General features: G+C 49.5%; 10 protein-coding genes across 10 annotated transcripts; 5 read left to right on the forward strand and 5 right to left on the reverse strand.

The window, feature by feature from the left end:
* Positions 1–61: 61 nt before the first annotated feature.
* On the forward strand, positions 62–5,678 carry EI90DRAFT_3076844 (DNA polymerase alpha catalytic subunit). Its single transcript, XM_039061681.1, has 20 exons — positions 62–264; positions 317–512; positions 577–1,509; positions 1,572–1,769; positions 1,824–1,969; positions 2,029–2,218; positions 2,271–2,435; positions 2,494–2,711; positions 2,764–3,008; positions 3,057–3,402; positions 3,456–3,593; positions 3,646–3,813; positions 3,869–4,143; positions 4,198–4,330; positions 4,384–4,603; positions 4,661–4,759; positions 4,813–4,982; positions 5,039–5,266; positions 5,324–5,420; positions 5,468–5,678. Exons 1-20 carry the CDS (start codon positions 172–174, stop codon positions 5,605–5,607), a joined length of 4,398 nt encoding a protein of 1,465 aa, XP_038911175.1. The 5' UTR covers positions 62–171; the 3' UTR covers positions 5,608–5,678.
* Positions 5,290–7,198, reverse strand: EI90DRAFT_2384115 (uncharacterized protein). Its single transcript, XM_039052956.1, has 14 exons — positions 7,101–7,198; positions 6,997–7,050; positions 6,863–6,918; positions 6,761–6,799; positions 6,687–6,697; positions 6,615–6,630; positions 6,529–6,556; positions 6,433–6,473; positions 6,323–6,366; positions 6,201–6,246; positions 5,936–6,140; positions 5,795–5,878; positions 5,626–5,736; positions 5,290–5,568 (listed from the first exon to the last, which is right to left on the reverse strand). Coding segments are annotated over exons 2-14 (711 nt in total). The 5' UTR covers positions 6,998–7,050; positions 7,101–7,198; the 3' UTR covers positions 5,290–5,539.
* A 721-nt stretch (positions 7,199–7,919) lies between these two features.
* EI90DRAFT_2977464 (UBC-like protein) lies at positions 7,920–8,739 on the reverse strand (the record flags this gene model as incomplete). Its single annotated transcript, XM_039055913.1, has 4 exons — positions 8,560–8,739; positions 8,368–8,507; positions 8,064–8,269; positions 7,920–7,980 (listed from the first exon to the last, which is right to left on the reverse strand). The coding sequence occupies exons 1-4, from the start codon at positions 8,567–8,569 to the stop codon at positions 7,920–7,922; spliced, it is 417 nt and encodes a 138-aa protein (XP_038911177.1). The 5' UTR covers positions 8,570–8,739.
* Positions 8,650–11,479, forward strand: EI90DRAFT_2384190 (uncharacterized protein). Its single transcript, XM_039052957.1, has 10 exons — positions 8,650–8,813; positions 8,870–8,957; positions 9,011–9,185; positions 9,273–9,393; positions 9,448–9,571; positions 9,623–10,139; positions 10,196–10,351; positions 10,404–10,476; positions 10,533–10,625; positions 10,674–11,479. The coding sequence occupies exons 1-10, from the start codon at positions 8,774–8,776 to the stop codon at positions 11,171–11,173; spliced, it is 1,887 nt and encodes a 628-aa protein (XP_038911178.1). The 5' UTR covers positions 8,650–8,773; the 3' UTR covers positions 11,174–11,479.
* Positions 11,480–12,942: 1,463 nt separating this feature from the next.
* EI90DRAFT_3019857 (uncharacterized protein) lies at positions 12,943–14,203 on the reverse strand (the record flags this gene model as incomplete). The annotated part of the gene is made up of 6 exons (XM_039057416.1): positions 12,943–13,025; positions 13,082–13,240; positions 13,292–13,390; positions 13,450–13,486; positions 13,538–13,870; positions 13,928–14,203. The coding sequence occupies 6 exons, from the start codon at positions 14,201–14,203 to the stop codon at positions 12,943–12,945; spliced, it is 987 nt and encodes a 328-aa protein (XP_038911179.1).
* A 119-nt stretch (positions 14,204–14,322) lies between these two features.
* Positions 14,323–16,189, forward strand: EI90DRAFT_3245686 (rab geranylgeranyltransferase; the record flags this gene model as incomplete). The annotated part of the gene is made up of 8 exons (XM_039066559.1): positions 14,323–14,907; positions 14,969–15,122; positions 15,172–15,288; positions 15,348–15,554; positions 15,606–15,742; positions 15,792–15,890; positions 15,940–16,015; positions 16,065–16,189. The coding sequence occupies exons 1-8, from the start codon at positions 14,821–14,823 to the stop codon at positions 16,187–16,189; spliced, it is 1,002 nt and encodes a 333-aa protein (XP_038911180.1). The 5' UTR covers positions 14,323–14,820.
* Positions 16,190–16,982: 793 nt separating this feature from the next.
* EI90DRAFT_3076857 (uncharacterized protein) lies at positions 16,983–18,963 on the forward strand. The gene is made up of 5 exons (XM_039061682.1): positions 16,983–17,219; positions 17,279–17,385; positions 17,441–17,564; positions 17,620–17,663; positions 17,716–18,963. Exons 1-5 carry the CDS (start codon positions 17,042–17,044, stop codon positions 18,739–18,741), a joined length of 1,479 nt encoding a protein of 492 aa, XP_038911181.1. The 5' UTR covers positions 16,983–17,041; the 3' UTR covers positions 18,742–18,963.
* On the reverse strand, positions 18,781–20,119 carry EI90DRAFT_3245712 (KptA family-domain-containing protein; the record flags this gene model as incomplete). The annotated part of the gene is made up of 5 exons (XM_039066560.1): positions 19,558–20,119; positions 19,316–19,486; positions 19,170–19,272; positions 19,038–19,118; positions 18,781–18,980 (listed from the first exon to the last, which is right to left on the reverse strand). Exons 1-5 carry the CDS (start codon positions 19,738–19,740, stop codon positions 18,781–18,783), a joined length of 738 nt encoding a protein of 245 aa, XP_038911182.1. The 5' UTR covers positions 19,741–20,119.
* Positions 20,120–20,157: 38 nt separating this feature from the next.
* EI90DRAFT_3076861 (triose-phosphate transporter family-domain-containing protein) lies at positions 20,158–22,284 on the forward strand. Its single transcript, XM_039061683.1, has 2 exons — positions 20,158–20,820; positions 20,873–22,284. The coding sequence occupies exons 1-2, from the start codon at positions 20,230–20,232 to the stop codon at positions 22,088–22,090; spliced, it is 1,809 nt and encodes a 602-aa protein (XP_038911183.1). The 5' UTR covers positions 20,158–20,229; the 3' UTR covers positions 22,091–22,284.
* Positions 22,285–22,491: 207 nt separating this feature from the next.
* On the reverse strand, positions 22,492–23,839 carry EI90DRAFT_3076864 (glycoside hydrolase superfamily). The gene is made up of 8 exons (XM_039061684.1): positions 23,700–23,839; positions 23,494–23,634; positions 23,408–23,439; positions 23,272–23,343; positions 23,046–23,213; positions 22,879–22,989; positions 22,699–22,827; positions 22,492–22,634 (listed from the first exon to the last, which is right to left on the reverse strand). Exons 1-8 carry the CDS (start codon positions 23,829–23,831, stop codon positions 22,550–22,552), a joined length of 870 nt encoding a protein of 289 aa, XP_038911184.1. The 5' UTR covers positions 23,832–23,839; the 3' UTR covers positions 22,492–22,549.
* Between the last annotated feature and the right edge of the window lie 2,129 nt (positions 23,840–25,968).

Raw genomic sequence — 25,968 nt, forward strand, 5'->3', positions numbered from 1 at the left:
TTAATCCTTACTGCGCTCTGATAAGTGGCCAGGCGGTCCGGGCACCGCCACCAGCGGAAACAAAGCGTTCTCTATCGTTTCTTACGTCGCGATTTGACGCGTTCAAGGGCTCTCACGTCTGTTATTTCACGAAAGAAGGAATCGGCCAGCCGAAAATCGCGTTGTATTGTTATGAGCACCTCCCGACGTGCAGTTTCTACGAAGGGCGGGTTCGCGGCACTAAAGGCAGCGCGACAAGGGCAATCGCGTTCAAAACAATGGAAGGTGGGTGAAAGGAATCATCGAGGGCCCTTTTTTACATTGTCATCTTCTGTAGGACGATGAAGACATTGACTTATATGATGAGGTGGATGAAGCACAATATAAGTCAATCGTCAAAGGCCGCCTTCAACGTGATGACTTCGTTATTGATGATGACGGTGCTGGATATGCGGATAATGGGCTTGAAGGATGGGATGATGATGGACGTCACGGCCTTCAGATAGATGAGGATAGCGATCATGACCGCAATCGTAAGTGTACATTGTTTGGGCTCCCGAGAATGAACTCCCAAACTGAGGATCATCTCTCCCAAAGACAAAAATAAGTCATCTAAGCAATCTAAGTCTACCAAAGGCGCTAGATTGGAGGCCTCTGCGCCGACACCTGATGTTTCGGCTTACAGACGAGTGCATGCACCAGAAAAGGAAGCAGACTTCATGAGCAACATATTCTCCGCCATGGACGCCGTTAAGCCAAAGGCCAAAACAACAAAGTCTGCTCCTTCGCGACGCAATAAACGCAAATCTAGCCCTGTCCATTACACCTCGTCTGATCACGACCTAAACAGCCATATCGTCTCTGGATCAAATGCTTGGAGGGGTGGGATGGATAAAAGCGACGCATCATCGGATGCGGAGGCACTGCCAATTAGCAGTCCAACGCGAGCCCACAATCCCAAACGAGTCAAATTCAATGGAGAGGTGGACCCAAAGGTTATCAAGGATGTCTCGAGGCTAAAAGTTGAAGGGGCCGACGATGCTGAACTTAGTTTTGATGCCGCCGATTTTGACGACTGTGATTTCCAGGACTTCATGGAAGTTGATGAAGTTAAATCTGTGGTGAAGGACCCACCCGTTGCAGAAAAGTTAACGTACGCTCGCTCCTCAGCAATCGCGGCTCCTAGTAGGGAAGATGGGACTGGCGCTCCGGCCTGGTTAGATATGTACTCCAAGCTGGCCACCAAGACTCAGGACGAAGACACAGACCTTGTGGCCGCTTCTACCACTGCGTCACTCATTCCTGGCGCTTTCGCCGATGAAAATATACTCGAGAAAGATGGTTCCTTGCACTTCTTCTGGCTCGACTATTTGGAGGAAGGTGGGAAGCTGTTCCTGATTGGGAAGGTTCTCGATAGGAGTAGCCTCTCGCATTCTAAGGGTAGGGGGATGATAAAGTACATAAGCTGCCTTCTGAAGCTGGAAGGCATTGAACGGAATTTGTTCATCCTTCCTCGTGATAAGCGCATTGGTTAGTCGTTCTCGGGGCTCTCTCATCAGGGATTAGGGCTTTGATCAAGTCTAAAATTCCAGAGGATGGTTTCGTTACCGACATGACTCCAGAGAAGGAAGATGTTGAAGCCGATTTTGACACTATGCGACGGCAGGTTAAAATTAAGTCGTATGCCTCTAAATGGGTCAAGCGCAAGTACACATTCGGTTTTAATGGTGCTGCAGCGGATATTCCTGATGGTGAATTCGAGTGGCTCAAAGTGTCATACAGCTTCAAAGGTATGAGACAGTATCGTGTCATAATTGCTAAGTACGCACCTCGTATTTCTGTAGACCCGCAATTTCCTAGCGGAGATTCGCCTAATATCGCGCACATCTTAGGCACTAATACGAGCGCCTTTGAACTGTTCGTCCTGAAGCGGAAAATCATGGGGCCATGTTGGATACGTGTCCAGCAACCCGAAGTGAAACATGAAGGGGTAAGTCTGGCAGTTACACCATGTCCCTGTCTTGCGCGAGCAATCATTACCTCTTGAAGATATCCTGGTGCAAAGTGGAGGTATCAGTCAGCGATCCAAAGCTTGTCAATCCATTCTCTGACACAGATGACACTGCGCCTCGCGACATGCCTCCCCTCACGGTTATGAGTTTGTCGATGCGTTCTGTCGTGAATCACCAGTTGAACACCAGAGAGGTAATTGCGGTGAGCACGAGAGTATGGGAGAATAGTCAGTTGGCTCTTTAAAAAGCTGAAAGTGCAAGTCCTGACTTTAACTCCAGATAAGATCGATGACACAAGTCCTCCCGAACAACTCCCCTCTGTGTCGCATACCGTCGTCAGACCGCTTGGAAAATATCCGAACGGTTTTGAGGCCAAAGCCCGAGCGCAGAAGAACAAGATTATCCCAGCAACGAGCGAAAGAGCGCTGATGGGGACACTGCTTGGTATATGCTGCCTCCCTCCGCACCTTACTTATGTGGCTGACGACTCTGTTCCCGGCAGCTCAAATACATCGTCACGATCCGGACATCATTATTGGACATGAGTTCATTTCCACCCACTTGGAGATTATCCTTCAACGCGCCAGAGAATTGAAAACTGAGCATTGGTCACGACTTGGCCGTGTTCGTCGAGCAAAACCTCCTCATGTAACCAAGTACGGAAATATGAAGTTCTTGGCTGGCCGTCTGGTTTGTGATCTTTCAAGTGATGGCGCCAAGGCAAGAATGCGCTTTACCATATGGATGGACGAGTTGATGACACTCCCCACAGGGTATGATTGCGTCGACAACCTGGTCGTTAACCGAGATGTGCGCGACCCAACTGAAAGTCACAAGAGAAGACATCGACTTAGACGACACTCCTATGTATCTCGATGGCACTGTTAGCTCACCGGAGCCCATGCTTCGCTTTGTTCAGCATTGCGAGATGGATGCGTTTTTTCAGATGGCTATTGCGTGGAAGGTGCAAATACTGCCACTCACAAGGCAGCTGACGAACCTTGCTGGAAACTCCTGGTGCGTATACTGATTTCTGTTAGGTCTGTGTATTGATACAGAAGACAGGCATCGTACTCTCACTGGCGCGCGTGCAGAACGAAATGAATACATCTTGCTGCACGAGTTCCACCGCCTGAAATATATTTGCCCCGACAAGTACTGGACCAAGCAGGATTCGATAGCCAAGGCCAAGGCTGAGGCTGAGGAATTCGAAGATGAAGATGGTACCGAAAGAACGGTTAAGGGCAAGAACACAAAGTCTAAGGACAAGTATAAAGGTGGACTTGTGTTTAAACCAAAGCGCGGGCTCTGGGATAAGTACATCCTGGTCATGGACTTTAATAGTTTGTATCCCAGTATCATTCAGGAGTTCAACATCGATTTTACCACCGTTGATAAGCTTTCTGATGAAGTATAATATCGGTTTCCGTTGATGGCCCAAGTAACTGAACCTCGTTTTTGCAGGATGGGATTCCGGATACACCTGATACTCAGCTATCTCAGGGTGTTCTTCCTCGTCTTATCGCCACGTTGGTTAACCGGCGGCGGCAGGTGAAAAGCTTGATGAAGGATCGGACCGCTACCCCTGCCAAACTCATGCAGGTAGGTAGCATTTTTGTCGATGCCATCAAGACCACCTGAATCAGGGACGTAGTGGGATATCAAACAACAAGCCCTAAAACTTACTGCAAACAGCATGTATGGATGTTTAGGCTTCACCCAATCAAGATTCTATGCCCGTCCTCTGGCAGCCCTCACAACCTTCAAAGGCCGCCAAATCCTGACGCATACGCGAGAATTGGCAGAAAGTATGAATTTAGATGTAGGTGCCTTCATTGTATTCCTTAAACCTGAAATTTCTGACCTGTTACACCAAGGTGGTCTACGGTGATACCGACTCAGTCTTTGTGAACTCAAACGCAACGGACCTGGCAGAAGCTCTGAAAACGGCTAACCAGTTCAAGAAGCTGGTAAACGAGCGGTACCGATTGCTTGAGATAGACTTGGACGGCGTGTTTCAACGTTTGCTTCTTCTGCAAAAGAAAAAATACGCCGCCTTGAAAGTCGATGAAGGTGGAAAAACTAGCATTGAGATTAAGGGTTTAGATATGAAACGACGAGAATTTTGTGCCCTGTCAAAAACTGTTTCCGAGTGCGTCTCGCTTCTTCTGTTACGTTTGCCCACAGGTAACTCATAACCTACCAGATTTACCCTCAACCATCTCCTTTCGGGAGAAATGACCGAAGTTGCTGTCGAGAATATTCACGAGTACCTCACAAAAGTTGGCCAGGAAGTTCGGGAAGGCAAAATCCCACTGGAGGAATACATTATCAATAAAGTTGGCATATCCTGTACCATCTCCATTGCGAGTGCTGACTTGTCCGCCAACAGCGCTTGGGTAAAAACCCGGAGGATTTTCCGGACGTGAAGAGCCAGCCTCATGCCCAAGTGGCTCTGCGACTAAAGGCGAAGGGTCGATCGCCTCGTGCAGGGGATGTCATGCAGTACATCTTCTGCTTGGGCGAAAACGGAGAGTCGTCTAAATCTGGTCAAGCTGACCGTGCATTCCACCCCGATGAAATACGTCGATCCAATGGGACTTTAAAAATTGGTAAGTCATTCCAACGCAATAATGTGATTGAGAGCAATTGTTATGAGCGTTGTCTAGATTACGACTATTATTTGTCTGCACAAGTGCTTCCCTCTGTTGATCGTCTTTGTGATTCCATTGAGGGCACAGATCGTGCTCGCCTGGCGGAATGTCTAGGTTGGCAGGAACATGCAATATCTAGCTGCTTTGAAGCTCACATTCCGAGCCAGGACTGAATGCCACTGAATATACGAAGATAGTGTCGATTCCCCAACGAAGCCTTGGAGTGCTCGATTCTCTAGTCCCTGATTTCGAGCGCTTCCGAGATACAACTCCATTCATCATCCATTGTCATGCATGTGCCGCCGACACAGCATTCTCTCGCTTGTCGGAGACAGATGTAAGCGATGGCCACTCGGTAATGCCAATAATTGGATTAACTCATCCGCATACTAGACCCCAATCCTAACCACGGTCGGCCCACGCTGTCCGTCATGCCACAAAGCTCTCCCGCCCGCTAGCTTGGAGCTCCAGCTCGAGCTTCACATTCGGGAGCACATTGGGAAATTCTACGAAGGATGGACCATCTGTGATGACCCTACCTGTGGTATGCGCACAAGACGCACCGGCGTCCATGCTCGAAAGTGCCTCCGTCTTGGGTGTCAAGGGAACGTGTCCTTTGAGGTGGGTTGAAAGAGTTGCTCAAAATGCGATGGCTGATTCCTTTTTATTGTGCACCAGTACACCGATGCTATGTTGTACAATCAGTTGTTGATGCATGCTAGTCTCTTCGATATTTCGAAGGCACTGAATGCTGCCGATCAACATTCTAAGAAGGGTATGTGTTTACCCAATTAGATCTTCCGTGATACTCATGCTGTCTAGATGAACTTCACGAGATCATCGATTCGAACCAAGCCCTCATGCGCCAACTCCATGGAGTAGTAGACAGATATCTTAACAAGTGCGGCCGTCGTTGGGTTGACCTAGCAGATATATTCTCATTCGCGCGTCTTGCAATGTGACTCTAACATCAGCTGTACCATTACTCTGCATCCTGTGAACTATAATACAGTCCATTGTATTCATGCAACCTTGATAGCGTGCTTTTAAAAGTTGTGCTTGTTTATGGGAGTTGCTTGGATTATCAGAGGCTGGACACCTGTCATTATTTAGTGAGGACTGGGGAATCTAGTGTGAAAGACGACTCACCACCAGTTGGGAGGTTATAATCGTGGTGACCTGTTACACTACGCAAACCCCCTATCCAACCTGAATGAGAAGTGATAGAAATGACTGCGGGACAAGCGTTAATCCTCGGATTCTCGGGTTAGAAGAGCAACCCGAACCCACAAAGATTGGCATCCGATTCAAATATCCGATCCAACACATCCCTGACACGTATCGCTACGTGAGTATCCGTCTCTCGCTCTGGTGTCCAGAGCCCATCTTGTTCAGTAAAACTTCCTTCAAAACGATAGGTTGGAAAGTCGGAGTGTATTTCCCCATAGGTGCGTCGCATATCGCATGTATGTTCACCGTTGGTCTCCCGAATATACTGTCAGAATGAATTGTGAGACCCATGTATCATATCGGAGACCATGCCGAATAAACTCGCCTCAACTACTAGAGGGGAGAATCGTGCCTTCACTTCTGGTAGATCACTGAAACTAAGGTCAGCCGTACGTGCTGCTCTTTGGAGAGGGCTCGAGTAGAAAGATTGAGGGGGAATTAAATCACTTGAGGTTAATTCCTCCACCCAACGTGAATGGACCGCCTAATTTCAGCATCAATAGTAAGTGTCATAAACTGGGAGTTGAGGCGACTGGATTTGGAGTGAAGAAACTCACTTGTGCTTCTCGTTCACCAAGAGGCGTGAGTTTGGGATCGGCTGTTTAGGCATTTACTGGAAAATGACGATGAAGAGAACTAGATGATTCGCGTACGGCCCCAAATTATCTCCCCATCAGTATTCTAGATGTGATTACCTTAGCCATAAGGGCCATGTCGGAGGGACGATAAGGAAGCGTACCAGCTTAGACCAGTATCTCAAGCCAAATGTGAGAAATCAGGCGGCTATATACAAATATAGCTCTCAACTTACTCATTCCATGCCTAAATAACCATATTCCAAAGGTAATCACCGGAGGACTCTCCTGCATAATAATCACCGCAGACCTTGGTGCCGTACTTCGCCTCAGCTACATTATGCCACCCCTGAATACAGGAACCCTAGAGCTAGAACTCGAAGTGTGAGGCTCGAAATGACTCGGTCCTAACCTGTCCATGCCGAGCAGCAAAAATTAGCTTGCACTTGTTCCCGTCCACATTAAGCACTTTTATTTTCTCAAAGAGATTAGACCAGCGAGTTGAGGAAGGATCTACAAGGCCGAAGCGCGGGGGACGGCACCCACTACGACTGGGATCGTGTCAGGATGGGATTGAATGAACTCGTCGAGGAGAATGGCCTGGCGCACGATCAGAATATACTCCGAAAAACACATGGAGGTAGATATGCCTTAAATTCGTGCAATACCGATGGTTTATCTGGCCAAGGCTTCGGAATCATCGTAATCGCAGTAGAGAGGATATGAGCGTGGGAAAACACGCCACATGAGCATGGGGGATCGAATTTGGCTGGATATAAGCTTGCCCTAGGACGTTACTATGTAAAAATGGCCTTAAAGCCCTATGGAAACGTCCTGAGAACCCCCCTATAAATTCCCGCATATCGGCTGTCCAAGGTGACATTATGCTACCCCTGAATACGGGAACCAGTAAGGATAAACAGAAGACCACGCGCCATCCATCGAACGTGGCTCAAAAATTAAAATGACTCGATCCTAACCTGTCCAATGCCGAGCATTAGCTTGGATTTGTTCCCATCCACATTAGTAAGCGCCTTTATTTTCTCAATGAGGTTAGACCGGCGAGTGGGGGAAAGATCTACAAGGCCGGAACGTGGAGAAACAGCGCCCACTACGACTCATGGGGTTGTGTCAGGATCGGATCGGATGGACTCATCGAGGAGAACGTCCTGTCGCACGATCAGAACAGAACACATAGGGTTGAAGTAGAAAGGAGAGCGTGGGAAAACAAGGCACACGAAGCCAAAAATAAATCGAGTGTCGCAGGTGAGGCCGGCCTTACACCCCTCCGAGATGTGCGCAAAAATGCGCACTTTTCTCATATACACTCTTTGGGGCGGGTTGGGATATCGTGCGAAGATATAGAAGCATTTAGAAAGCGTTACCGGTCGTGTCATGGTAAATCTACTGTACAAATGTGTACATGGAAACGGATGGTTGGATCACAGGTTATCCATGGACGTTGTGGCTCAGAAAGTGGAGCCTTCCGGCGGTTGGGGGGCTTTCCGATTGGCCGGGGAAGCCATCTCCCTTCGGGAGGGGGATAGAAAAGGGGAATTGTACCTCGTCAATGGGGATCTAACATAAGAATTCACCTGAACAGCAGCCCTCACCTTCTGACATCAATTAGCAAGCTCTCCATTGTGCTGTTTCTTGTCCAATTTGAAAGAGCGCCCAACTTGGATGGGTCCACTTTTCCATTCTGTTGATTCACAAACGGGAGGTTGACGCGGGAATAGAAGGAAACATCCGGAGGGCGATCGGGGTATTGGGGCCCACAGGTAATCTTTAGGGAGTAAATTCTGTTCTCGTGCACCGTCTGGAGAATCCCACGAAGCAAAAGTGCCGAACGAAGAATGAGTCATTCGTGAGTAGAGGAGTGGGTGTTGAAAGGTGAAGGTTGGGATGAGATCGTACATGTCCTGGACCTATGATCGTCCCATTCCAGTGTGTCATGGAGATATCGTCTCCGTCTTCAAGTCCATAGGAGCACGATCCATCACCGATCCCCTTCTCTCCCTTCTCGAGTTCCTCGAGCAGCCGGAAGTTTCGCGGTACTAAGCCAGTGATTATAAGAAGCAGAATAATTTCCAAGCGTGCGGACCTCACCTTTCGCCATTGGAATTATAATCGTATAAACGTTTGGGCGTCTGTTGGTTTCTCTCGTGTTCTGATGCCTTTCGGCTGTGTTGCCGGAAGCAAACTCGTCACACAGCCGCAGCCGCTTCCAACCCAGCCTGAACGTTCCTTAGTTTCTCCCTCAGCTGAACAGATCGAAAGCTGTGGTTCGTTTCCTCGGCCCTTACGTCTCTAGTTCTCCACAATGTTCAAGTCATCACCTAATCCTTACGACGAGATCGTTGGTGGGTCGCACATCCTCGCCATGACGCATGAATTCGGTCTGATCGCTCCTTTTCAGCCAAGGCAACGGATGAGAATCAGACAAGTGAAAACTGGGAAATAATAATTAGCCTTTGCGACAAAGTCGTAGATGAAGGCGAAGGGGGGCACGTAGATACACCCTATCTCGACGCGCAATTCATTGACGTTGACTTTGCAGCGCAAGAAATGTCATTGCTGCTATACTGAAGCGCCTGGCGCATCGCACATCAAACGTCCAACTTTATTCGCTCGCTCTTGCCGAGGCACTCTCAAAGAATTGTGGAATCGAATTGCATCGCGAATTGTGCTCGAGGTCGTTTACCCAAGGACTGGAGAAGCTCGTCACTGACCGGGTATGTTGTCTGGATTGCATACAAGTCCCCCGCTGCGGGCGCGTCTTAAAGTGCACTGATGCGTCATGTCGAACGTTCCATTTACAGAATACTCATGACAAGGTCCGGAAGCGAGCCCTTGGGTTGATCAAAACTTGGGCTCTCGAGTTCGAGTCGGATCCAACTTTGGGCATAATGTATGAATGCTACGAAAACCTCAAATCGAAGCGTGCGCCATTCAGGTCCCTCCTATAATGCTAGAAATAACTTGATTACATTGCAGACTATCGTTTCGATCAAGCAACTGAGGCTCCGCCCCCAGATGATGATGACATCCGCAGGCGTGAAGAAGAGGAACTTCAGCGCGTCCTCGAGATGTCGCGTACAGACACGGGCGGACTTGGAAAGTGGGTCTCTAATTGGGAACACAATTCCGGTGCTTCAACAAGTGGGACTAGCTCATCAAAGGCCCCTTCCGTGTCTAATGTCCCTTCCACCGCTCCGGGACCGGGACCTTCGAGACAAACATCTCTCTCACAGCGTCCTTCCCTGAACTATCGGAAGACGTCGGGCCCATCGCCTACACCCGTATACCCTACCGGTGGTTATGTCCCCTCTGCTCGACCTGTCGTTTCAACCGTGTCAAGCGTTCCGGAAGCTTCTCCTACACACCCTTCCCCTGTAAGGCAGGATACTGCTGAGACATCGCCGACCCAGCCGAAGACACAGATTGCACGACCAGTCGCTGTACCCTCACTAGCGACGTCCACCACTGTTAAGCCAGCAGAACTGGCCCCAGCACCAAAGGCAACGCTTTCAAGTCGCGTTCGTGCCTTACACACCTTCGAGCCCACTGAGCCCGGCGAACTTGGTTTTGAGAAAGGCGATGTGATCAAAGTCATTGAAAGGCTCTACAAAGAATGGTGGAAAGGCCAGTTAAGGGGGCAGACTGGGATTTTCCCGGTGAACTACGTCGTAAGTTTCTTCTGTCTTCCATCGATCTATGGGTCATCAATAAGGCACTATGATAGGAACCCATTCCCGAACCTACGCCAGAGGAGATCACGCGGGAGGCGCAGCAGGAAGCGACGATTTTTGCACAAGCTGCGGAAATCGATCAATTACTTGATATGCTCAGGAAGGTTGATCCTGCCAAAGATAACCTGGCGGATAATGAAGAGATACAGGTGCAATTTCTGGTGTTGTCATCACCAAGAAAAACTACTCATTGTTTCACAGGAATTGTATCGTTCTTGCATGGCCCTGCGACCAAAGATTGTCAAGCTTATCGATCGCTACAGTCAGAAGCGAGGTAAGCGTCACCCCGCCCAAACAAGGCTTATCATTGATGTGTTCTCGGACTTGTAGCGGACCTCATGAATATGAACGAGAGCTTTGTGCGGGCGAAGAAGATTTTCGATGATGTGATGGAAGAGAGCTTGGCGAAATACAATCCAGGAGGTATGAGATAAACCAACGCTAGCGACATCAGTTAACATTCCTTTGCAGCACCTATATACGATTTTAATCGCATGCCGGATCAGCCTGGCATCGGAAGGCCCACTTCGGCATACGGTGTTCGTCCGCCAACTGCCTACGGATGGAACCCAGCCGTCTATTCAAGTCCCCAGTCGCTGCTCAACCTCCAGGCCCAGGTGCAGGGTACCCTTTTGGGGGTCATGATGTTACGGCTCCGAATTATCAGGCCCAATTCGGGGCTCCTCAGTCCGTCGGATCCCAAACTTCGACTGCCCATGTTCCGCAGAACCAGCCTGTTTCAGGCATGCAGAATGGCGCCTATGCCCAAATCCCAGTGCAGACCCAACCTTTGGGCGTTCCTGGTGGTCATCCCCTCCCTCAACAGCTTCAAAGCAGTCCTGCGACATACCAACAAGTACAACCATTATCCAACATCCCCCAACAGCAGCCGCAGCCATCAAAGACGCCAACGCCTCAGCAAAATTTGCCCCAGCACTCGTTCCAGCCTATACGGCAAGGTGGCGGCCTGAGTACTGAGGTGTCCGGAGGTTCTCAACAGCCTATACACGGACAGCAACAGCAGCTTCAACAGTCTCAGCAGCCGGCGTCTGCTGCCCAGTCTCAGCCAGCCGAACCAACACAATCTCCGCCAGGTAATGAGTTGCCGCCCATCGATGGCAAACCTCCCTTCCCATTCGATGCGACGCGCAAGTATGCCGATCCTAATGTTCAAGCATGGGCCACATATTATGCTAACGGTGGCACCGAGCCTGCCGGGCGAGCATACTTTATCCATTCCACTCTTCCCACATCCGTTACACTGATGAATTCGCCCCATGTAACCACACAAGGGCAGCGGCTAGTTGCTGACCCTCAGGAGCAACCCCAGCAACAACTCCAGCAACAGTACCAACAGGGCCCGCAACAGGACCCGTCACCCGGCGGTCCAGCCGGCCCCCAACAGCGCCTCGATTCGGATGCCCAGGATTCGATTCGGGGCCTCTCACCCGTGCACCAACGCGGTCCTGTTCCGATCATCACAACAACGCTTGCGGACAATTATCGTGGGGGCTCGCCAGCTGTGACCTCGCCTCAACGTTCAAACTCGTTAGGATTCGGTGTAGGTCCCATGTCTCCTACTCATGCGCGTACGGGGTCATTGCCGCTCGGCGGAGGAAGGGGACCATTACCCGATTCGGCGTTCAATCAAAGCTTCAGACAATTATCGATCGGTGGCGCTTCCCCAGGACAGGGCCCCGGACAGTCTCCCGAAGCTGTGGCGCAGTGAATCTTGTATGAAGTTGGTGTGCTATGAGTTAGAGGTTGGGGCCTACAAGGACACATAAGTATCAGTCTATCTCTTATACCACCCGGGCGTTTGAGAATAATCATGCTCTAATCTTGACTCTCGATGTATGAATGCCATGTGGGTTATCAAGTTGTACCACTGTCAGCAGTTCGGATCTGTTACTTGACCCATCAGGTCATGGTTGATGATCGACTGAGGCTGCCGCTGTAATCCAAACAGCTCATGATCCTGCATTATTGTTCCATCTGCGATTGCTCGCGAGAAAACCATACGTCGAACCATGACCTCCTCCAAGACGTTGAGGCTGTCGTACCACTCCGCTAGCACCATGGCATTGCAGTATTGGGTATTTGATTGGGAAGCCCCGGCACTACATGCAATTGCTACACGCGATCACAAGGAGGAAGTCAGAATCGATGCTTCTTGGTGGTGCAACTGCCTATTCAAGGTCATGACTTCAAGGTTTGATGATCATTCATCAGGCACAAGCACAACGATCGAGGGACAGCTCCAATATCAATTTGCGAACCGCGACGGCGACAGTCTTCTCAGTTCCCACCACGAAGAAACCTAGATGCTCATGTTGCCCCTGGCGGGGACACTGCAAAGGTCGGAGCTGACCGTGAGATTTGTATCTATGCAAATAGGTAGCTGAGATGATGTAGTCACCACTGGCCTCGAGATTCTTAGTCCAAACATTCTGTCCGATCATGACAAGGAAACTTCTAGCTTGCAAAAGCCTCCGCGCAAACTACCGGGCGAATAACGCATGAACCATCCCCTACTAATGAAATTTCTATGCTGTTCGGCTGCGGGTATGAATGAGTGTCTGGCCCAAGTTTGCAATGTTGCATGGGATCCTCAACTAGAAAGGCACCGGGCTAGCTCATAATCATCTCCTGTCCATCTTGGCTTAATCATTGAAAGTGGCAATCATGAATGTGTGTTATCCGCAAAGTTTGAAGGGCCCGTAAACCCCATGAAATGAGATCATTTCTGAACAAAATTCATCGAGTATCCGCCTTGCCCGTTGGGAGTGAATTGGAAGTTGTCCGTTGAAAGCCCAAAATGACCTAATTAGTGGTCGTCATCAACATTGTTGCGCCTGAGCTGTAATTCCACCACACACCAAGCATAGTATTCCCAACCTCCTTCAGCTTACCCAGCATCTCATTCATTTCTTTCTTCTGCTGTTGTTCCAAGCGCGGACTGAGCTTCCGTGATGCGATGCGGACATTTGGCAGAAGCGGGGAGTTCGCAGGCAGAGTTTCGAGGAGAGTCTTATAGTCTGGGGAGAGTGTTGAATTGGTAGGACTGGAAAACAAAGAGTATTGCGGACCTTTGTCTGCTTGAGACAGAGCCGTCCATGTCCCTATCACTTCGTTAGACGTCGCTCGCCGGTGAAGTGCCTTGCTGTATGTGGGCACATCCAGCAACGCTGTGTGGGATATAATGCATTCGCTCGGTCAGTTTGTGTCACTGAACGAGGACACTCACATTCTGTACACGATGCGACAGCTTCTGGGTGATTCCCCTAATGAAAGCGATGAATCGACGGGTGAGTCCGCACGAATATCGAACACACCATCTTAACATGACAGGCTGCAATGTTGGAGTTCAGCATTGATCGTATGATGCTACATTGCTTCTCAGCTAGCGTCAGGGGCTCATCCTCTGATTCTCTTGTATTGTCCTCGGGGGGGTTGGCGCTTGCTTGTTCAGGCGCTGAAGGGGAAGGAGACAACTCTTCGCCTGTGTCATCTGGAGCCCTATCTTTTTCTTGAGATGTCGACGCAACGGGGCGAGGGGGTAATATTCGGATGCCTTCCTCATAGTGGAATATGGCTTGCGGCCAGTTGGATTCCCGAAACAATTTGTTCCCCTCTTCTTTCAATTTGTCGGCTGCGTCTATCCATGCCTGGAGTCCAGATACATCTTTAGGCACAGGTTGCCTTAGTTTCGGCTAGACACCCACCCAGAGCTCAGCTACCTTCGCTTCAGGATCTAAAGAAGATGATGCCGCGACATCGTCATCCTTCCCTAGTACGATTGTTTCCTGGGCGTCCTCCCATTTCTCATCCCCGCTTTGTTCCTCTTCGTCTTGTGGTGCACTGTTTCTCGGCGCACTCCTCCCTTCTGTGTGCCTAGGTGGCAGCGGATGGCGTGAAGACCGATCGTGGTCGTCAGATCCCCCAGTTGATAAAGCAACCCTGTCGAGGTTGAGCTGGTCTGATAGTGAATCCCAAGACATTCTGGAGCACCGAGGGTAGACTCAATGATAGATTTAGGATCGCATACACTCGAAATGTGGATTTCAAGTGATACTACAGGGACTGAAATGGATTTCCCACGGTTTTTCACAACAGGCCATGCAATTAATGGAATTCCGCGACATCGATGAAAAGCCCAAGCATCCTTGAAATTCAGAAGAATCAGCTTCGTTAAACTATGAAGGATCAGCTTGAGCTCGCAACTTCCAAGACCCGTCTGCTCCACTACCGCACCGTACCACGAAGGGATCACACTACAAAGCGCCAAAATCCTTGCCAAATATCAGTGGTCCAATCTCATAAATCCCTCCAACTATCTATCAAGGCTCAACAAGTATCAATTATCCCGTATTCATATTCCGCTTCGCCGAGCCTATTAGGGCATCTTCTCTTCTGAACGATCAATCTCCCAAAAACGCAAGAGATATCTATCTGCCTGCTGGTTACGCATAAAGCCGTGGAAATACCGGCATGCAAAGAAAACTGGCGCATCTGATTTGATGAGCCTCCAATTTGCTGCCATTTTGGGTCATCACCAATTTCATCGCACGCCACTTGCCGCTGTACGCCTTGGTGTCAATAGTCGTTCACAAGGTGAATGAGCGCAGCTAACATGTCAGCTGGGCTATCGGCAAACAGACTTGCAACAAGTCTGCATGTCTCGTACATCCAATCCTTAGGAAAGGTAAGCTGCGACGGGTTATAAGAAGCTGTGTTTGACAGTTGGTCGAAACCGCTGCATGCAGTCAACAGGCTCCTTGGCATACCATCTTACCGCTCATCTTCGATTAAATGCTATCTACTGGGGCCTCACGGCCCTGTGTGTTATGGGTCGTCAGGATGCCCTCGATCGGGATGAGATGATTGAGTTTGTCATGTCTTGTTGGGACGATGAATTAGGTGCGTGCGTTCGCTCCCAGGGGACCGAGGGATACATTTTGCCATAAAGGCGCATTTGGTGCACACCCGGGCCACGATGGACACGTCTTATCAACACTAAGTGCAGTTCAAATCCTCCATATTCATGGCGCGATCGATAGGATAGATGTGCCGAGGGTGGTATCATGTCGGTAATCGGTTTCTGGGTCTTTTGAATGGTCTCATTTGCGACTTAAAGTTATAAAGTCACTTCAAAACCCCTCAGGGTCGTTTTCTGGCGATCAATGGGGGAAGTTGATACGCGATTCACTTACTGCGCTGTGTCGGCTCTCTCACTACTTGGTCAATTACATGCTATTGATGTGGATAAGGCTGTTTCTTACTTAAGGAAGTGCCGTAACTTCGATGGGGGCTTCGGTAGCAGTGAAGGAGGAGAAAGCCATGCTGCTCAAGGTATCCACTTTTATGCACACCAGCGTGCCTCACGCTCATCGAGCTGCCCAGTTTGGACTTGTGTAGCGGCTCTCGCTATATTGGATCGGATAGAAGGGGAGGTGGATCAGCAGATCTTAGGGTGGTGGCTCGCTGAACGCCAGTTACCTAATGGAGGGTTGAATGGTCGCCCAGAAAAACTGGAAGATGTGAGTTGTCTCTCTGCCGCGTACGTGGCTCTGTGTTTACTGTGTTTAGGTGTGCTATAGCTTCTGGGTCCTCTCCTCATTGGCCATCCTCAAGAAAGTGCATTGGATTGATCCCGACGCGCTAACCAATTTCATTCTGTCTGCTCAGGCAAGGAAATTTTCACCGAATTCAGTGGATTACTCATCTACTTTCGTAGGACCTCGAAGGTGGCGGAATAGCAGATCGGCCAGGGGATATGGTTGATGTCTTCCATACGAATTTCGGGGTTGCTGGTCAGTAACCTGGTAGCTTCGCATGTTTTATGCTTAGTTATGTCACCAGGCCTTTCAATTCTGGGCTATCCGGGCCTAAATGACCTGGATCCTGTGTATTGTATGCCAGCAGACCTTATTAGGAGGTTAGGACTGGCAAAGGATTGGAAAGCCCTTGACAGGAGGACTCAATGAAGAGTGTTAAGAGTGCCATTGCTGTGTACATCCAACTGTAGTATCACGCAACTGCCATCTTCGACTCAGAACGACTGATCGTGAGTCATATTGTGATGAGTCATGTGAAATTTCTTGCTGGCGCTTGTACACAATACACCAAACCTCTCATCGTCATGGAGGCGAACATCAAGGAGCCCCTTTACGTTTTCTCAATGCCTCTAAATGTATCGGAAGCACTCCAAGTGCGACCGGTCCCACGACTGATGTCACGACTGGCGCGTAATCTGCCGACGATCGAGCAGAGCCCAAACGAACCCATACCTGACCCAGGAGCAATATCAGATTCACTGTCCTGTTTTAGTTGCCCTGGTACCCTATTTGACAGCGTGAGCGAACAGAGGGAACACTATCGATCCGATTGGCATCGATACAACGTGAAGAGCCGGAGTTCAAATGCGAATGCAGCGCCAGTCACTGAAGCGGATTTCAACGCTTTGATAGAAAGCGAGTAAGGTCCCTCGCGTCTTCAGCTAACTGCTGAACATCTCCACCCGCTTAGAATTAGATGAGTCACTCTCTGGATCGGCGTCGAGTTCGGAAGACGAATCCGATGATGACGCAGTTGATGCTCTCGTCAGCAAGATGAAACGCGCGAAAGCACACGGATCCTCCGATACCTCAGATGAAGAACCTGCCAAGCTTCGCTCGCCGATTGTGTGGCTCTATTCTCCCCGAATAAAGGATACTCAGTTCGGCGTGTATACAGCTATATTACACTCTTCAGTGTCCCCTGACAATCCTGAATCCTATGTGAGGTCCCTGCGTGGGATCCAAGACGGTGGAGAGGATGGGAGATTGTGGGCGCTGTTCATGACTGCGGGTGGCCATTTTGCAGGGATGGTTGCTCGGGTATCTAATCCTGGGCCTCCAGACGAGGATGCAGACGACGTGCCCAGGCCATCCAACAGGAAAAGACCGAACAAGAAGGGACACCACCAGAAGCAAGAATACGAGATTGTTGCCCATAAGACTTTCCATCGGTACACTAGTGGGTCATTTTCAACGTGGGGCATCGTTTTCTCCATAAAATCCTTTCTCATCATGCAGCGCGGAGGAAGCAGGGAGGCTCACAATCCATAAATGATAACGCTAAGGGGCATGCCAAGAGCGCAGGAGCTATGCTTCGGCGATATGGAGAACAATCACTGCGCGACGTATGATAAAATTGTTAAACTAAGTCTAACCATCGCAATTCATATCAATTCTTAGGATATACGAGCACTCCTACAAGATTGGGCGGACAATATCGATTTATGTGATAGGATTTTCATCAGGGCGAGCGTGTCGAATCGGCGAATCTTCCTCGAGGGCGAGAACTCTCCGATACAGAAAGGTACGCGGGAGTGAATCGTGTGCAAGCAAAACTCTCAATTCATGGACATTCTAAGGGGACGATCGACTAAGGACTTTCCCTTTCCCAACTAGACGTCCTGTAAGCTCATGCGTTGCATCAAACTAATTCATTTTCTCACTGCACATTCAAGACTCTGTCAGAACTTTCTCGCTGTCTTTTAGAGCTAACTCGTGTCAAGATAACCCATCTGACTGATGACGAACTCCGCCAAGCTGATGAAGAATATCTTGCTTCGATAAGAGCAAGGCAAAAACTGAAGGTTTTCCCTTCGACTGAACAGGAATCAGCACAGAAACAAAAGCCCAACAGGGAGGTTCTTTCACCTGAAGAGCTGGCGGCACGAATCAAATGGCGCCGCTTACTGGACATGGTGCGAAAGGGGCGTGTGGGGCCACTTCAGAAATTCTGGAACATACTCACGACTACGGATGGCGCTGGGGTACTAGATGCTGGAGATTCAGCTGCAAACACGCGAATACCGACATGGCTACGTAAGGAGGAAGGGAAGCGGTGTGGGGCGACATTGTTGCAAGCGGCTACCGCCTGGGATCAGGAAGAAGTCGTCCGATGGCTACTTCTCGAGCTCCGCGCTGACCCAACAATTGGTGTTCCCTCTGCGCTAGTCAGGGAGGAAGATGCCAAGACGAATTCGGCCTCAGATGACGAGACCAGCAACTATGCACACCGCAAAGCTTACAATGTTGCACGCTCGCAAAATGTTCGCAATGTCTTTCGGCGTGCAGCGCATGCGCATCCCGAATGGTGGGATTGGCTTGGGAAAGGCTCCCATGGTGCCGGTGTAACGAGTGTTCTTGATCCTGAGAAGGAAGCAGTAGAGAATCGCGAAGCCGATCGGAAAAGAGGTCTCAAGGAACGTATGATGGAGCGGGAAAGGGCCGCAGCTGCAAAGGCTGCCGAAGAGCAGGAAAGATTAGAAAGGGAAGAGGCCGAAAGAGTAAAGAAAGAAGCAGAAGCTGCTGCCGCTGCCAAAGCTGCAAATCGAAAGGGCCCACAAAGGCTAGGCGGTCCTGCCGGTGGTGGCATCATAGAGAACGTAAGCTCAGCTAGCATGTCACCGGAGATGAGAGCGCGGATTGAGCGAGAAAGAAGAGCAAGGGCCGCAGAGGCGCGTCTTCGAGCCGCGAACCCCTCATAATACAGACATCCAAATCTTTGTTTTAAATTAAGTTGTGCTTCAGTTTGATTCCTTTGGTGCATCACCTCCAGGCCGCCCTGCGAATTCGACCCTTTTGAAGTATGAAGGAGCTATGAAGCCTTTTTCATCGCCTGTGGTGAGGATGACGCCATTAGCTGAGCGGAAGAACTTCAATCCTCCTTTGCACATAGCAGTTTCGATGTCAATGTAAATCAGGACTTCAGAGTTCTTGCGCATGCCTGGTCACAGATTTAGGACGAGGACGCATGGCCGGAAAACGAGTAAAAAAAACGCACCACTGATGACCCCTTCAGTCCCCAAAAGTCCCGCAGAAAGATGAATGTGACTCCGCTTCATTCGTGACAAACCTTCAAGAGCTAGACGAGGACGCGGTTAAGAATCATTCAAGGAAAAGTGTGCTTACGTACAGATGGATTCCCATGCCTCAGGATTAGTTCCATGAATAGCAATTGGTACCTCTTCTGGCGTTTTGATCTCCACCAGTTCCAAATCCTCAACCTGTCGAAATTTCTTCAACACACCCTTCAACTTCACAAAGTGCGTCACAATGTACCTGAAGAGAATGTCCTTGGTTGGCTCGAATCCACCACCCGGTGGCGATGAGAGGATCAGCGGATTCGCCATTGATTGGCTCGTGCATGAGATGAAAGCGCTTTTTGTCATTTGTTTCTACGATCGACTGAATCTGAATGAACTCCACGCCTTGTAGCTTGGGGCAGGCCAACTGTCGCAGCAAAAAACGTGTAGATGTTAGAGATACTCGTATATAATTTGGGAAGGACCGATTAAACATACAATTTCAGATACCTTCATGTATCCGTCAGGTCTCAACTTCAACCCTTCCTTCTCAGCACCATGGCGTAAAATATAGGAGAGGGTTTTAGAGATCCGGACTTCAAGCGGCTCTTGGGGTCTGCCACGAAGGCCTTTGTTCCGCTTGGAGGGTGTACCATTGGGTTGACTGGGAGGTGTAGGCATACGGGCTTTGAATGACCTGAAATTCGGACCCGTAATGAAGTATGTGCGCCGGAAGAGCAAAATCTTCCGCAATTGTGTATCGCTCCTGGCTCTTCAGCGGCGTTCTGTGGCAGTGAGAGCGAAGCACTGGAGGATGTACGTAATCAATGTAATCATGGACGGCAACGGGTGTTCATTTGCGCACAAGCAAATACGGAATTACTATGGACACATTCGCAACCTCAATTCTCGCTCGAGGTGGTTAGTTGCAGCTGGAATGGTGCCATGATTTTTGAAGCGGCTCCCCCAGGCCAACCACATGTGTGTTGCATAACTGGTGAGGTTAAATAATCAACAGACGTCGGCACATGCCGTTAGGTTCTGTGGTTTGTGCTCCGGTACCTTCTTTAACCATCATCTCTCCTTCAACCTGGCACAGAAAGGCACTGTGACCCTGCCTTTATAACTGCAAGAAGGAACGCATTTGTATCTGTGCGAAGGCTCCATTCAATGTTCGGCTTGCCCAATACCTTTTCAAGAGGCGATGAGCATCGATGCAACGTCGACTCGGGTTGGGACGTCCAGCATTTTGTGGACAGCACCAAGGATAGGTTGGACAGAAAGCGAGACGACTACTTACCAGCACCGACGTCTGCTCCCCGCCCCTCAATATCCTCTACGTTGTCAAATTACGTACAAGGACAACTCATCGCCCTGGGCTCCGCACAGCGTCGGAGGCCTAGCATATCGCTCACCGTTCGCAGTCACGAAGTGACTATCCCGCCTCCGTCGTATTCGACTCTACGCTTCGTATTTATGTGCCTGTTGTGGTACATGTCATCTGCTATGTCGTCAAATACTGGCAAAGTCATCCTTAATCACTTTCGCTTCCCCATCACTCTTACCATTATTCAATTTGCATTCGTATCGGGCCTTTCTGCGCTCGTGTGCCACCCCTCATTTAATATAAGTACACTTCGGCGACCCACAAAAGCAATTCTCTGGAACACGGTGCCAATGGCTGTCTTTCAAGTGGGTGGCCACATGTTCTCGAGCGTCGCGATTTCGAGGATCCCAGTCAGTACCGTGCATACGATCAAAGTGAGTGAAGCCTATTATTATCGTTTTGTCCACAACTCACCCACCCATTTAGGCACTGTCACCGCTCTTCACTGTTGCTGCGTATGCGGCACTGTTCGGCGTCAAGTACTCGCCTGCAACGTATATATCATTACTTCCCCTTACTGCGGGGGTCATGCTCGCTTGTTCATTCGATGTATCGGCAGCGGACTTCATTGGACTCGTGTCAGCGTTTGGCTCAGCCATCGTCTTTGTGTCCTCCAACATCTTTTTCAAGAAAGTCATGCCAAGTAGTGGTTCGGGATCAGGCACGGCCCCGCCGCACAAATTAGACAAGATAAACTTATTGCTGTATTCTTCTGGCATTGCCTTCCTCTTAATGATCCCGGTCTGGGTGTCATCGGATTTCGGTCCGCTCATGTCTCTTTGGAGCACGACAGGCGTTCGCGACAGTAGGAGCATTGCGAATAGCGGGAAAATCGTTATTCTCAACTTTTTCCTCAATGGTGTTGTTCATTGGGGGCAAAATTTGATTGCCTTTGCCGTCCTTTCCTCCACTTCGCCCGTCACATACAGCATTGCCTCCCTTATCAAGCGAATCGCAGTAATTTGCATCGCGATCATTTGGTTCAATCAGCACATTCATCCTGTCCAGGGTATAGGCATAATCCTTGCCTTCGTTGGATTATGGATGTACAATAATGCCAAGGGTGACGTTGAGAAGGGGGAGAGCAAAGTTAGGAGGATTGAAGCTAAGGCACAAATCTTACTTCCTGTGTCGCAACAGGATGCCAGACTGCAGCAAGCCTCGCCCATCCCTTCGACATGGCCAAGCGAGAAAGTGGAGACTGAAAAGTGGGATACAAATCGCCTCGAAGCTCGCTCGACGGCTGTGCCGCATGTTGAGTTTTCAAATGGGACTTCTCATGTGCACATACCCCATCCAGGCGATGTGGATGTTGCACATACACGCCACACTCCTTCACCACTCAGTGTCTCATCGAAAGTGACGGACCGATTGAACGGCCACACACACCAAACATCATTGGTCCAGTCCCCGACAGGGTCTTATCCGTCTCCTCCACCGTCTAGCCATGAATCTCCACCCATCACACCTCATTTACATTCTCAGGGCTATTTCGCATTACATTCATCTGACAGTCCCCGTGGCTCGCACTCTCACTTGCAAAGTTTGAAGGCTAGACGTGGGGCAGTGGGCCTGGACATTTCGATGGGACAATCCCAAGATGGGTTGAACACTCCTGGAGTTACAATTGTAGCGTCCTCTTAGGGTATTCAGGACATTCAACTCATTAACTTATACATCGAACATTCTGATATAGAGTATCAACTACGCAATGACTCCGGCAGGCACTATCTTTACTTCGCATCGTTCATTATCCTTTCCTGTGTTGTCTTATGATTACTTGAGTACTCATTGTTCCTGAAACGGAGAACGCAATTTACATAAGCCATAGCCGAGGTCCTGCATTTCATGGTAAAATGCTAATTAGTCAATGCACTCTTCACCCAACGCGGCACATATGCATCCACATCATCGATCGATCATCAGCGTGTCCAAATTATGGTTAGCTGTGAATCGCGCTGCAATTGATGACTTCCGGCCGGATTCCACTTGACGATGGCCTGCAATCTTAACGATCGAGGTACCAGGCATATGGACTTGAAGTGGTGTGTGCATAAGCGCTACAGGATACAAGCTTGGAATACAATCTTTGGCACAAGCGCGCTAGCAGGCAGAGAAGTCAGCCCCGAAATTTATCTTTCCAAAAATACCAAAGCTTTGGTCAGCTTCTGTGCCCTTCCAGAGTTGACTATCATCATAAAATAACACAACTAAGCACCGTTCCTCGTGACTAGTGTAAATGTTGCACTCACTCATCATACTCAAAGGCGTAAATAGAGGCAGTGGAAGCGGCACAGTTGAGGTTTTTCAAAGCCGTCATCTCATCGTCAAGGGAGGGTATACCGGCTCCAACGGGTGAGCCACGCGACGGCCATCCGGATCTGCCAGAGAGGGGTCAGGTGGCACACAGGGGGGGATGCTCGGACACGCACTCAGCGATGATGAAGCTATTGCTGCCGCAGGCAGTTTTCACAGCCGGGACGACCGTGTTGAGAATGAATGAGCCGGCATCAGCAGATGTAGAAGGGGGGTCATAGAAAGCACTAGTGGATTCGAAAAGGTGATCTTTAGGATGTAGGAGATACTCAGAGCTACTTACTGGGCGTTGGCGGCGCCAAAGTCTGCACCACACATCTCCGGGTTATCTCGGATGAAGGCCCAGATGTGTACGCTGCTTACCGGTGTAGTGACGCCCACAGAACGCAAGTAACCCCGAACATCATACACCTTCGCCATTATATTTCCAGCGCTGTCATTCACCTCGTTGCTAACGCATGACGTTTTAGCGTGGAAGTGAACGCGTTGGATCAAGAGAAGTTGTGTACCCAATGGTAAGACCCACATAAAGGCCCGCCCCATATTTCCTGTAGGCTGCTAGGAAAGTTTGAACATCGTTGCTAAACCAAGCCAGATCCCGGCTCGATAAGGATATAAAAAGTAGCCCAGCTGAGATCATCTTACTTTATCCCAATCATCCCATCAGCGATTGTCCCCTTTCAAGCTTGGATCAGGTTACCACTATTAAGTCAACATCGTCGATGACCTACGGAGACATAAATCCCCACAAGGACCTCAATTCCCACAGCAGCCGCAGCAGAGCTGACCATGTCGAGAGCATCGCAATCAAATCCTTCTATTCTGACCGCAGCGAAGCCGTTATTCCTCGCATCACTGGCAAGCTGATTCCACTATGGGATGGAAGAGATTACTTCGGGATATGAAATGTGGAAAATCTGAAGCTTGTTGGCTTCACCTGCGCTTGTGTTCTGCATGTATATGACCCAGTGCCTCCAACGGAGTTCGAAACAGCAAGGCCACTGAAATGATTTGTTGCCAAAATCGATGAAGGGAAGACGAGAGCAAGTAGAATAGTGGAGGGACGCATGATGGCAAGTGGTCGCGGAACTCAAGTTGTCAAGATCTCTGACATTTACGTCCCTGAGGTCAAGAATGAGCTCTTTTGTAGATTTCCGGAGTTCCAAGTGATCAAAATGCCTCAACTGAAAGTGAAGGGAAAACAGAATTTATACTAAGAGTGCTGATGGATCAACCGGTTGGAGCTTGAGTCGCTCATTGCAACGCCCGGTCCTCGTGTCAGCGTGGGACGAAAAGTGGAGCCATCACAACAGAGTGACAACCCTCGCTAGGTGTCAGAAAACCCCCAAAAAAGGATTATGCAGAGGATTCAAACCCAGATGACAATTACTAAACACGATAGCCATCGCCAGCGAACGGCTTTGGTAGAGTAACAACAGTCAGGTGCCAAGCTTGGTGGCTGTACTAATACCGCTGATTGAATGGCAAAAATGGCAAGGTCCGCATTGAACGGTAGCCCCTAGGGTCCTTAACCCCCCTCACATATAGAGGGTGTAGCCTAGCTGCTCTCCCCAGTAATCATGCCTACTACTAACCCTGCTTTTTCTGTACTCTTCACTTTCCACATACCGCTCGCAGTAAGATCTGCGCCACATTAATTCCCATTCGTAGTTAGGATTCGTAGTAATGTCACCTTTGGCTTCCTCGAATGCTCAATCGATTCGAGGCACTTGGACTGCCAACAACGATCGCCTCCAAGTGTCCGAAGTCGCGTTCATCGGTGTGATTACCAAAGCTGAGTTGTCCGCTTACGGTAATCAGCATGCGGCTCCCTTCAACTCCTGGAGAGAGCAAGGTGTAAGTGATCGACCTCTGGCTTCAAGAATATTCCTCCTTTGTCTCATTCTGAGTGTCTCTTAGCGAATGAAGGTAATGAGCACGAAATTCTAAATCCATCTAGGCATGCCTTGCAGCGCCCCTTCGAGCGTCAAAATCGAAGTACGCCCATCAACTGATCGCATTGAACCGGATTAAGAACGCGTCTGCTCTGGGACATCACGTTCAAGGTGGGTACTTTCACTGTGATGGAGTGCAACAATTCATTGCTTCTTTGCAGAGTCTGTCGTGGAAATTCATGTGGTTAGAACTACTTGGACAACAAACAGAGACTTACTTTCGTCTCCAACATGTTATTTTTAAAGAAAACAGAACGCCTGTCGCGAAGGAGAATAAAAAGATAAGCCTCGTGGATGCATTCGATAGTATGTGGCGTTGATTCGTGAAACTGACAAGGCGAGGTTTCGAACTTCTGATCGACGGTTCACCATGTTAGATATTTCTGCCTTAAGCTTCCATGCGTGAGGTTGTTCGGTGGGAATCGATAGACACGGTGGTGAACGAGCTGGGATGTAAAGTCCATACGTCGGAACAGAATGAATTGTGGGCGCGATTGAGTAGCGGGTTCTGCCGCGTCAGGCGGCGTCCACAGTTATTTGAGTATGAGAATCGCACCTCATCTTCACATGGAATGTCATCACCCAGAACTTGAGCTTCAACCCAACCCCGAAGCGACTTCGGTGCAAATTGGGGGAGCACAGCACATCCCGGTACAATTTCTCCAGGGGAGGATTCCGGTCCAGCTTCAGACCCACCCGTCGAAGGTATCTGGTAGGCGATGGACCGAGGACGCCCCCGAAACCCGCAATCTGGAATAAAAGGGTTGAGAGGAATTTTCGATAAAATCAAGGCCCGCTCCCTTTCGGTTCTCATACGAGGCTGCCATTCTTAAAGGTGGGCGCGATGCTCATGAATATCGCCGGCTTCAAGGCGCCGGGAGAGTCACATAGCCAGACAGGTTCTTGGATTCCACAGACATGGATTCTCGCATCTCGACCCGTGTGCTTATAAATTCGCTTTTTAAATAAGTATTCCCGGCAGCAGCTCGCTCAACTCTTGCTGGCAGGAGCATTCAGTGAAGGGTTCAAGGCCAGGCGGACAGAAAAGTACTTTGCATCGACGACTGAACCGCGTGAAGAACAACTATGCACAAAGCTGTTTCCCCAGTGTCTGAGGGCCCTTTTAATTGACATGACGGCAAACTAATCGAAGAGAAGACTTTATTAATGCAAGCCTTGACTCTAATAACGTTTCAAGTCGTATCAGGTGCTGTGGGTATCCTCTTCGCAGCGTTTGGCTCTTGAGCAATA

This window comes from Cantharellus anzutake (genome assembly GCF_015039405.1).
Source record: "Cantharellus anzutake strain C23 chromosome Unknown EI90scaffold_65, whole genome shotgun sequence".
Classification (NCBI taxonomy): Eukaryota; Fungi; Basidiomycota; class Agaricomycetes; order Cantharellales; family Hydnaceae; genus Cantharellus; species Cantharellus anzutake.